We start from the raw sequence: 12,282 nt of genomic DNA, 5'->3' as shown, positions 1-12,282 counted from the left end.
TGCCTCAGCCAATCAGAGTGGCGTTGACTGTTTGAATCTTTTGGTTGGTCCTTGACCTTCTGCTGTGGCCATCATTGCCTCTCTTGAGCGTCAACCGGGAATGGCTGTTATGGCGTCACTTTTAAGGGTGGATATAGGCAGGGCTGCAGATAACTGGTGCGCAAGTATGCATTCACCTTTAAAAGCGATACGTGCGGCAATGGATTGCTGTGACAGTGCAAATGCGTACGTATTTTATGTGCATTTGCGCTGATATGACAAGAAATTATCGTGCATTTTAACCTGTATATGCTAATTCGTACTTCATTTGTTGTATAGACGGACCAAATGCACATAAAATACGTACGCATTTGCACTGTCACAGCAATTGATTGAATTATCGCTTTTAAAGGTGAATGCGTACTTGCGCAGCAGTTTATCTGCAGTCCTGAATATATTTTCGGAACTCTAATTCCTACAAATTGCATTTCCTAATAAATAATCAGATATATGGATAAATACATGTATGCATAAACAAATAAATTGATTAATTGAAATAAATAAACCAGTTAAAGAAAAACAGGAACAAAAAATCCCCGTACTGAATAAATCAATATGCTACAACATAATAAATCATGTTTGTTGATACATAATCTGTATTCACATTTATAATGTTGATAACAGCAATGTTGATATTTGTAAATAAAACTATATTTCCTGCACCTGTCATAGTCGTCCACATGACGTCCAAAAAAATTACGTTCAAATGTTGAATGTCATATTGACGTACAGGCTGGGTCATGGATGAACGTTCAAATTGTGGACCTATTTTGGACGTTGTATAGATGTCCAGAATTGGTCATGGACCGACGGACCCTATATAGACATGATCTGCACGTCTATCCGACGTCCAATGTTTAGTGGGTCATAATTCGCTTCATAAAACAAAAATACTTAACAAGCACAGTTTTTAATGCCGTTCTTATCCTAAAGTGTAACTTGGCATGTTAGTCCGTCATGTAATGCTATTGTACGTCACGTTATACTAAATATGAAAAGGCGACTCGTGTTAACTAAACCCCAGTAGGTGTTAACTTAACGCCGGAAGGCGATTTATTTTGCAAAACAGACCGACCCATTTTTCCAAAGCACCGCTTATCGCAATGATTCATAACTGCTGTCATACATACGTAATTCTATATGGAAGTACAGGGTGGCAGTAATTCTAAACATAGTTCATTAATATAACATTAATAAAAAATTCTTATTATTGCTGTTCTTACCTTTGTCAATCTTAGGAACATTTATACAAAGTTGTATGTAGGCTGCATTACACTGCATTGCACGTTATATATTGCATACAAATTGTGAAAGCACTTCATATGGGCAGCTATGTCTTTAAGAACCAAGCCAGTGGGATGGAGGGACCCTGGAATTTCGATGAAAGGAAGGTATCGCCTACGTATACCAGCACTGTGGAAACTATTAATATTCATGGTAGGAGCTTGTAATGCTATTGGATATAAAGAGATTATGCTTCAAATACTGTGGACTTTCGGTGGACTGAAGTAATTGTTACAAACACAATCAAGAAAAGAGACTTTCAACGTCACGTAGCAATAATATTTTGAACTGGTATCAGTTAATAGATCTATTATAGTCCACTTTTTGATCGCTTGCGCATAAACCAGTTTATCAATGCTGACGTTTTTTCACTTGGAAATATGAAAAAAAAAAATTTCAGTGTCTGTGTTTTGTGATTGTGGCATATTTTTGATGGACTATGCAGGCAACGTATTTTCCAAGTTGCATTTTACTGGTTATTAAAACCGCAGCATAAAACTGACAAAATTTAAGACGCATATTTCCGTGTAAACATTATAGATTTCTTCGTATCGGTTATATTTTGTGGGGATTTCAAAAGACCCAAAGAAGTAAATGTTAAGCCAACTATGGAGCAGCCTGGAACTGAAGAACTCAGTCAGATCCAACAGCACGAGCCTATACGCTTTGGAATTGATCAGATTCTGAATAATACGGATCAAGCCAGCATGCTGCCGAACCGGACCGACGGGCAGGATTACCAGCTGGCTTCCGATATGTATAACCCTGTATGTTCCTCTTACAATGCAAGCATGAAGATTAACTTAAGCATGCACATGAAAGTCAATGTAAAGGCAGGGACCGCAGGCGGGGTGATCCGCGTCCCGGCCCATAGACCTGTGCCGCCTGCGCCTCGTCCCCCTGTCGATACCCATCACACTGGCATCGCGCCTGGGGTAGCGGGCGTGGGAAACGCTGATTGTTTTGCGTTCCCCTGGATGGAAAACAACAGAAGATTTGCAAAAGACAGACTCACTGGTGAGATTAAATAGTTTTTCTTTACTTGTACTTTTAAATTTGAAAAGGTGGAAAACATTAGGCTAATTTTTTTTAAAGAAATAGGATTCATAATCAGTGAAAATATGTTTTAAAACCCATACGAAAATTAGGCCTAAAATATTTTTTTCTTTTTACTTCAACGGTGTGACCATGATGACACTTGCAGTAATTTTCATTATTATCTATAGTCTATATAACAGTATGTCTGTTTAGATGATTAAAAACGCATGCCTGCAAAGTTGCTTTAACTAAACGTCATTATTCGAAATACCAACCTTTGCTAGTAAAACACACCTCAAATTCTCAACAGAAAGACTGTACAAAATAAGTTTTTTTTCATACTGTATTATTGATTTATCCAAATGATTGGGTACTAACTAAATTAAAATGTAAAGAATATGCATTATAAATCAGCCAGATATCGGTTATTGGTATAATTTCTATATTGGTGCACATAGTATAGGATAGTATATAGAATTATTGACGGCTATGTTTCAAAACAAATAAAACTAGTTGTAAGAGAGATAGATAGATAGATAGACAGATAGATAGATAGATAGATCGAACTGATACATTTACTTGATTTACTTAGTAATTGTCAGTACGTGTTTATTTAATCATTTGCCTCCTTTTGTGGTTGATGCCGGTGACTGATATGTTTATACATCACAATTTGTTCAAATGGAGTTCAGAACTGTGTAACTGCAATACACGTATGCCTTCTAATTAATTGTTATGTATTTGTGAGCGTATGTATTTCAAACTTCACTAATAGCATTTTACGTTTCACCAAGGCCAGTGAGATTTTATTCTAATTTTAGATTGCCGTTTTAAGAACTGGCCAGTGACAACAGATGGAAATTAGTCTGTAGTTTTAACTCAGGACAATTTACAGTATTTTTTTCCCATATTGATCAATGAGCATTGTCCCTGTTAAATAAATAAATGAAACAAAATTAAAATTAACCGCTGTCATTTAGGCTAGTTATATACAACGTTGATATAGAATAGCATTAATATAAATCTTAAAATCTCGGTTTATTGTGATTGTGTTTTTTACAACCTAAACACAGTATGGTCATAGTTTAACGCATTTCTGTAGGACCTGATATATGCCCTGTTGAAAATCACACGCACAAAATATGGATACCACAACTAATATTGTTATTTTCGACTGATAAAACTTGAGCTAGTCATTAAAATTTTAAACATCTAAATAGGCAGAAAAGCAGGTCACACTGCATCGGAGAACATCATTATGCAACGTAGACTCGAATCGAAATTTTGATCCGAGTTAAGAATGATTATGAAATTTGCATAAATTATGTAAGCATGATCCTTGAAAATTCGAAAATCATACGGTTGTAGGAGAACTTTTCTTTTGGTGCTTGAGCTAAATCTAACTACACATTAGACCTATTTAACGGATTATCAATTACGGAAAGTCATATAAACGTTAATTCAGGATCGCAAAATGAAATGCACAGGTCGTGGGGCGTTATAATATCTTAATCTGAAAATACTTTGCGCTTCATATACACTTTCAGAAAAAATGGTAAAAAAAATTTACCTTTACTTGTCATTGGGGCTGTACTCTCAAGGGTCTGCCACTTGTACGTATCCTTGGAGATAGGGAGCGCGCGCTGATAGGTCCCATCACACGACGAACCACCTCAGAGATGAGGACCTGAGTGCAGCCGTGTACCCTCCATGGCAGTAGGTAGTTGTAGCTTTTAAGGCACAGAAATGGACTCTGAGGAACATTTCTGTACTTTTGGTACTTTTGATGGTGCATTAATGCTATTTGTACCTTTGGGATGTTGCTCAAGGTCCATTTATGTACCTTAAAAGGTACAATTAAAGGGGGACAGTCCCAGTGACAAGCAACGGTATAAATTAGGCTACTAGCCTTTTTTTCTGAGAGAGTAGCTCATTATTTACTGCTGGACACTATATAGTCAGGTTAAAGGCAGATGGCATTAATATTGTAACACTACGTATTTAAAAACTGCATTTAATAAACCTGTGAATGACCAGTTCCCATACCGATCATAATTCGACTAAGATAACAGACACACTAGAGAAAGCTTAATATGGAGGACATGCAGCCAGTGCCTCCTACCCCATGCAGTGAAATACGATACGCAGTGTCTCCATATCCACATTAGAAAAATAAAATTATATATGCCTGCAAAACTAAAAAATCCCCAATGCTAAAATTATGACACTTTGTTTGACATGATTATTCAATAAAGATTTAGTAATAATCAGTGCTTGAAGTGGGCCGGAACGCAGTTCTGTATTTTCGTAATTTGGTTTCCGCCACTTTTTTCTGCGTTCCGGTAATTACTGAATCTAATCCGACGCAGCGACAGTGGCCCGAGAATAGACAATATCACAAGACCGATAAAAGACTATATGTTGTTTTAATGGTTTTTCAGTATTCCATTTGTGAATTAGAAAAAAGTAGCCTATGCCTATAGGTTATTGCTTGGAAGAATGATTAAATTAAAATAGTTTTTGAACCAACTCATCCTAAAGACTTGATCTTTTTTTCACCGCACAAATGTCAAATGTCGGAAAATTAGAGTTCCTGCACTTATTTTTTCCCACTTCAAGCACTGGTAATAATTGCTATTTAGCCTACTGTATTTACACTCCGACATTAATGAAGTTCCATTGTGACACACTCTATTTAAATAGGCCTAGATTAAAATCACATTTTGATTAATTTCATGTAATCGAAAGCATTTTTGTGGCATATACTGCAATTGGCAATATCATTTGATTCATAGTTTGGTGTATCTTGAAGATATTATTGTTAATATTAGGCCTATTGCTGTAGCCTAATTATTGAGGGGCGCGTTTGCTGATAACGAACGACCTTAACGAAAAACGAAAAAGTTAACGACGTAGAAAATAAAGAGTGGATCGGAGCACTAGTAAATTTACGAACGAGATTACCAACGACGATCGAGTTACGAAATGTTTCGAGAAACGCTAGCTAATTAATGATCGACCTTACGTGCAATATATGAATTACTTATTGTTATTAATCTTTCAAGTAACGCATCCGAGAACAGCATCAAACATCGTGGCAAATTTCTGAAATATGACTTTTTGATTCGTACAAATTAACATTGTCACGATGGTATATCCAAACCTGTTAGGTAGTCTATATAGCTTGTCAAAACAGTTGAAACCTAAGTTCACCACATGCCAACCTAACTGCAATGAAAACAGAGTTGGGTGACGAAAAACTTGTACATTTCAGTGAAAACCGAGCCATCAAAATGATAGATTGAAAAACACTCATCTGGCCAATAATGTCTATATGTCCAGAGTATAATTGTACTCAAAAGCCTAAACTTTAATATCCGGAGTGGCGTATTCGTTTATAACCGGGAAATGAATGAAGGCTATCGAGGGCGTCCCAATCCGTGAGATAGCAGCAAGGACAAAAACAGTGAGTGTTACTGACCGGTATAACGTGGGATTTGACACCCATATGAATATGATGAGATCTGGCCCACCCTATATAGGCCTATATATAATAATACGCTGCAAATGAAAGTTTCTTGAGCATCTGAGTTGCTGACCGTGAGGTATGAAAATTAAGAGTGACAAGGTGTTTTGTCCTGTTTTCATCAAGATACGTAGGCTACATGGAAGGCCAGGTGTTATGCCGAAAACTCTTTTTTGTAACGTTTGAAAACGATCGTTTCTGTTTATGTGAAGCCATAAAACGTGTGTGACATACCATTATATTTGGTAATGATGTTAATCATATAATGGCTGGTGATAATTTACAATTTAGAGCAACATACTTAAAACAATATGTTGCATAACCTACCTTGTTTACTTTCATGAGGAGTAATGCAACATTTATGTTTAGAGTGAATAATAAAAACATTTGGTTAGTAATTTGTTTCTGTGTTTAATGCTATCGTAATTAATAACTGTCAAAATATTTGGAATGACTGGGATTTATAACACGATTTTGATGGTTATTTTTAAATAACGTCCGCAATAGTCTGAGAGATAAGTGTGATTATGTCACAGAGCTGAAAGCGCATATTAATTGTTCACGTATAAAGGGGTGAATGTTTCCTGTCACGATATCAGCAGCACTGTCAGCATTTGCCGTGAGCAGGCGAGTTGGTCACCCCTACCAGAACCGGACACCCCCTAAAAGGAAGAAACCCCGCACTTCCTTCAGCCGCCTGCAGGTCTGCGAGCTGGAGAAACGCTTCCACAGGCAGAAGTACCTGGCGTCGGCTGAGCGTGGTAGCTTCGCCAAGGCTCTGCAGATGACTGACGCCCAGGTTAAGACCTGGTTCCAGAACAGGAGGACGAAATGGAGGTAGGACCCGCTTTGTACCAGACAGTTTATCATTAAAGCACTAGATTTTGTTTAAAACTGTAAATGTGTGCCAGCTCAGCAGCAATTAGAAGACGAGTTTTATGTACATTACAACAGGAGATCCGTAGTTCTGAAGGTGATCATTGTGCGGATTTGATGATTTGTTTGGGCTGCATTTTTTGTGCCATTTAAGGAGAAAAACTGCTGGGCATTTGTGCCATCGTAAATATTACGGTTTTAAAGGGTTATAAAGGGTTTAGCTAAAGATTTTGATTTGCAAAGTAAAACCAAAGTAAAACTACTATGGTAAAGTAATTATAGAATTAAATTTGAAACAAATAAACATTAGAATGTTTTACATCCAAATCAAAATCTTTAGCTAAACCCTTTATAAAAACCGTAATATTTACGAAGGCACAAATGCCCAGTAGTTTTTCTCCTTAAATGGCACAAAAATACAACCCAAAATGAAAAACCTCAGAAAACTTCAGAGTAAGGCTTCTGGATATAGATATTTTAAAGAGCATTAGAAATGTATTAAAGAGGATTTAAATTTGAATACAATACATAGAGTAACATATTTAAAACAATATGCAGCATAACCTCCATTGTGCACTTTCATGAGGAGTAATGCAACAGAAACATAAATAAATATGGGCTTGTAGTGGATGCTTCCATACAATATGCAATAAAACTATTTTCAAAATGCAAGGAAAATTTCTGCACACATGCAGCTCTGTGTCAGCTAAGAGCCTCTGGCTGTCATCTTTCTCCTCACTGGAGTGTTGCTAGCATTGTTGAAAATTCCCACTGCCAGGTCATAATTAATTGTAATCTGGAATTGTTTTCACATTAGCTTTAGCTACTATTAAACTGCTGTAACCCATCTTTGCAGTAATTACCAGCAGCAGACATGTTGGAAGTCATATACTTTATGTCACTCAGCAGCTGAGGATTTCCACAGAAATGTCTCGGTCAAGTGAAAGTTACTTGCAGTGAGCTCCCTGCTTTACTTATCCAGTGAAATAGATGTATTTTCTGGACATTTGGGAAAGGTGCCTTATTTTTTTGTTAGCTGCAGTCAGGGGCACTGTAAGGGGAGGGGTAAGGGGGGGGGGGGGGGGGGGGGGAGTTAGGGTGATTCCAAGGGCCCCCTAAGTGACAGGTGGAAATAACTGGATTGGTCTGGAATGAGGGTGGAGGCAATATGATATGATAACTCATACCCAGTGGTAGCTGGATATTACCTTAGAAATACCCACTCAGAAGCTATTGTTCTTTACTCTTAGCCTGCTCATTATCTAGCTAAAAAATCTTAAAGTAATAGAATGGTAGAACTTTTTTTTACTTTGCTGCTTGCCGGTCATCACACTAAACAGCATAAAAATGTGTATACGTGATTTTTCTATTATATAACCTTTAAGTTGTAACAAACTTTAGCAGCTGAGGCACAACTGTTTCAAAACTATGTGGAAATACATTTAATACTTAAATTTGTGTCATGTGTCCCTATCACCACCAGGAGGCAGAGTGCAGAGGAACAGGAGGCAGGAAGACAAAAAGCCAATCGCCTGATTATGCAGCTCCAACATGAGGCCTTCCAGAAGAGCCTGGCTCAGCCCATGCAGCAAGACCCCCCATGCCTGCACAACACCTCCCTCTATGCCCTGCAGAAGCTGCAGCCCTGGGGGGAGGACAGCAATGTGGCCTCTGTCACCTCTGCTGTTTGATGGGTCTCGATAAACGCTCTCTGTCGCTGATAATTCAGCATCAGCTGAATTACTGAAGTACAGCCATGAGCACAGTGCTTTGGTACAAAATCTGCAGACTTACCAACTGCACAAATACTGTTGTCACGTGACTGAGAAGGGAATGGGTGAACAATCCAGATGCAAGCTTTTCTTGTAGGAAAAACCACAAGGGACAGATAACTAATAATACCTAATAAGAAAACTAGAGACAGGTATGGGGGTGATTAGGTGATTATGGGATGGCCAGAGCCCCCTGCAGGCCAAATGGATACTCAATGGGCTGACAAGCCGGGTCCTGCAAACTGCTGGGTGAGGAAATGACCAAATTATTGGGTCAAGCACAAATGTTTGTATCCTCTCTCTTCTATGTGACAATATGTATCTTGGCTTTTGGTCCTGTGTGATCCCAAAGTGAAATTTGCCTGCTGCTTTGTACTAGATCAACTACTAATCTAGTTCATTACACTTTACGATAATTTTCTTTCTATTTCCCTGTCGTCCTGGATATATCTGCTACAGATATCAAAGATTTTAAACTAGTAATCTGTGTTACCTGTTTGCTTTATGCTCAAAAGCGTACAATAAATTGATTTTTGTACATATTTGCACAGAATCTCAGCAGACAGATTGCTGTGATGTTCATATGAGGTGAATAGCTAAGTACCAAAAATTTAAGTTAAATTATTCATCCTTTTCAATGGTCCTGTTTTTCCACACCGATTTCAGTCACAAGCAGAACACGTTTCTCTCACCAGGAGATGGGTGAAATTAGTAAAGTGTCACTCATATATTGCCTTGATTCACTTTTCACTTTTCTAACAGCATCTCTCCATATTCTCTTCACTTGCATGAATTTCAAGTCGAAGTAGTTCATTAAATAGGAACAGGAGTTTTTCTCTGTTATCAAAGTCATCAAAGCACGCCACCATTTATCAGACACATGATCTCATGTCACATGTGAATAAAATTGGCTTTGAAAGGCTAAGTTTTCTAAAATTGTAAGACTATTTGCCTAATAAGGTGAAGAAATGAAAATGAGAACTGCATTCTGGGGCTTGTGGTTTAACCCTAAAGTACTTGAATTAAACGCAGCCTGAAATATTGGCCTGTTTCTGTCTTATTTGGATCATGCTGCTGCTTTCTGAAGAACTCGCTCAAACAGCATGTGGGCGTGTCGCCGCCGGCGGGGATCCTGTCAAATACCGGTGTCCCTCCGGGTAGCATCTCGCTAGCTCCCCTTTCATCATTCATCTCAGTCACCATTCAGACGTGACCTCGCCCATTTCACAGCCGCATTCCTCTGCACTCATCCTGATTTGCTTTCTATACACGTGCTTACAGATATTTTCCAGTCTATTACTTTTTTTAGTCCTGTAATGCAATACTAGGACTTGATGACCTTTGTGGGAGGTGCTCTCAGAGATGTGGGACTTTTCCCGGTGTTTGCTCCCTGCTTTTCCGTCCTGCATTCAAATGCTGGTATTTCTGGTTTATTTATGTAGCGTCCTGAGCGAATTCTGAGGCAGCTGCTCATATGTAAAGTGGTGACGTTGTGCGGGTGCCTCATGGCGCCCTTGAATGATGCTGCTCTGGGCGATTTCCCATCTCACCCATGCCAAGATCTGCCTATGAGTAGGTGTCACATCTACGAGTGCCAGGAGGCATGAAGAAACCCCAAAGGCAGCTTCGGAGAAAGCTAAACCCCAAAGGGAACTTTATTGGCAAGGCTATAGCAGGAGAGTAAGTACCAACGCGGGGGTTCAGACGCGAACTGTCAAACAATGACATACTGGCAAGTACAGGACTACTACAGACAGGTGTAAAACTTACCATGGTTAACACTGGGAATCACATCTAACAAAGAACAGGAACGAGGTGTGGAACATGAGGGCATAGGAAAGCCAGCAGAGACCCCTGCTGGCCAAATGGGAGCAAGACAGGACTGGTGGGTACCGATCATGACAATTGGCCTTAAGAGAAATTAAAACAGACTGTGGCTCCCTGACTTTCATTCCAAGGTAAATACCTGAATTAATCACCCTGTAGCAGCTTGGAAATGCATGCATAATGCTTGCAGTTTTGTTTTCCTTATTATTCTGGGCTTTATTACCTGAACATAATCACGAAAATCTAAAGACTATTACAAATATCTGTTCTTAAATGAAACACAAAAAATATACCTACACTGTTTAAGCAACTCAGAAATTTCTGATATCATCTGTAAAATGTAATGTAGATATGGGCTACTAGATACCCCTTCACAAATGACCACCTTATCATGGTGGAGGGCTGTGTACCTCTGTGAGACTTCTTTCACTTGTTAGGCATAGTGTGATTTGCAATTAAAATAAGACCAATTTATGATGTCAATACATAGTGAATAATTGAAACTAAATGAGTTTATTCTTTTACTATTAGCTTTTAAATATACCTTTAAAAGTACTTTGAATAGTTCCATCCGTCCATCCATCCATCTGCTTATCCTGGACTCACAGAGTGTGAAACAAGGGTGAATAATACCCCCAGAAGGGTTAGATTTATATATTCTTAGGAATGCAGTGGAGTGTTTTAGGAATACACAATCACACCATTATGCAGGACGTAGTGAGAGAAGCTGTGGTCACTTCACCAGAGGGGAAGTGATTCTCCCCCTGAAAGTGTTTTATTCATTTGTCACAGTGTTGAAGTGACTGATGTTTTATGCTCTGACACACGTGCACAAGGTTTTGATTTTTAGTATCTTCTGCACAGGTGATTTAGTGTTAGGAGAAATGCATTAACTGTTTTGAGAACTTCATTTATAGTGGAGAGTGTCATGCCCCGCTCCGTCCGCTCCTGATGTGTGCCACACCCACCTCGTTACCTCGTGTTCATCCCTGATTGTGATCACCTGTGTCCTGTTATTTCTGGATAGTCTTTTGTATTTAGTCCGAGTCTCAGTCTGTCTTCCCCAGATCCGTCATTGTATTGTTATGCGTTTCGTGAGTGTCTGCCTTCCAAGTCCGATTAAACCCTGTTTACCCGGTCATCTGGCTTCTCTCGCCTGCTTCCCTACTCGCCCGCCCGCCAGTCGTAACAGAGAGAATGGTGTTTCTGATGAGGAAATTGCATGACAGGCACTGAGAAACTGTAACATGGCAAGTTATTTGTATGGAAGCCCATTTCCACCAGTAAAAGAAAAAAAAAAAGAAATAGAATGTCATAATTACGAGATAAAAAGTCGAAATTATGAGATACAAAGTCGAAATTATGAGATACAAAGTCATATTTACGAGATTAAAAAGTCGAAATTATGAGATAAATAATCATAATTACGAGATAAAAAGTCATATGCTTTCACACACCAGTCCAAATATCACATCTTTGGCTTGAGGTCTCATTCAGTTTGACATACTGTAGGAATGGATGACTATATTGAGGATTACTTTAAACGTGGCTTTACAACAAATGAAATACTTAATTTGCTTGTTGAATTGCATGCCATTGTATTAAGCAAACACACCCTTGAGAGGATTTTAAGCAAGAAGCAATTAACTCTGGTGATGGATGAATAAAACCGATGTGGCTGAGGTGGCAACCTTTATTGAATAATAATGTAGTGAAATGAGGGATTCAGAGTTTGGCAGTTGTATCTAACATTAAAAAGTATCACTTGTAATGGCTTACGTTTGAACTGCGTCTCTTCACAATGACGCCAATGAAGCGATGACAGGCCTTCAGCTGGACTGGAGTGCATGCATACTTGTTATCTCGTAATTTCGATTTTTTAATCTCGTAATTTCGATTTTTTATCTCGTAATTATGACA

The 12,282-nt window shown here is 38.5% G+C and overlaps 1 protein-coding gene across 2 annotated transcripts; it reads left to right on the top strand.

The window, feature by feature from the left end:
* Nucleotides 1–1,478: 1,478 nt before the first annotated feature.
* On the top strand, nt 1,479–9,077 carry LOC111845811 (T-cell leukemia homeobox protein 3-like). Of its 2 annotated transcripts, none has more exons than XM_023815487.2 (3): nt 1,479–2,340; nt 6,490–6,724; nt 8,247–9,077. In XM_023815487.2, the coding sequence occupies exons 1-3, from the start codon at nt 1,932–1,934 to the stop codon at nt 8,452–8,454; spliced, it is 852 nt and encodes a 283-aa protein (XP_023671255.1). In that variant the 5' UTR covers nt 1,479–1,931; the 3' UTR covers nt 8,455–9,077. The 2 variants fall into 2 exon arrangements, with proteins under 2 accessions (XP_023671255.1, XP_023671254.1); XM_023815486.2 differs by having other exon boundaries at nt 6,487–6,724.
* Nucleotides 9,078–12,282: the final 3,205 nt, after the last annotated feature.

The sequence above is a fragment of the Paramormyrops kingsleyae genome, chromosome 25 (assembly GCF_048594095.1).
Source record: "Paramormyrops kingsleyae isolate MSU_618 chromosome 25, PKINGS_0.4, whole genome shotgun sequence".
Lineage (NCBI taxonomy): Eukaryota > Metazoa > Chordata > Actinopteri > Osteoglossiformes > Mormyridae > Paramormyrops > Paramormyrops kingsleyae.
This window is presented reverse-complemented; position numbering and strand designations above follow the sequence as displayed.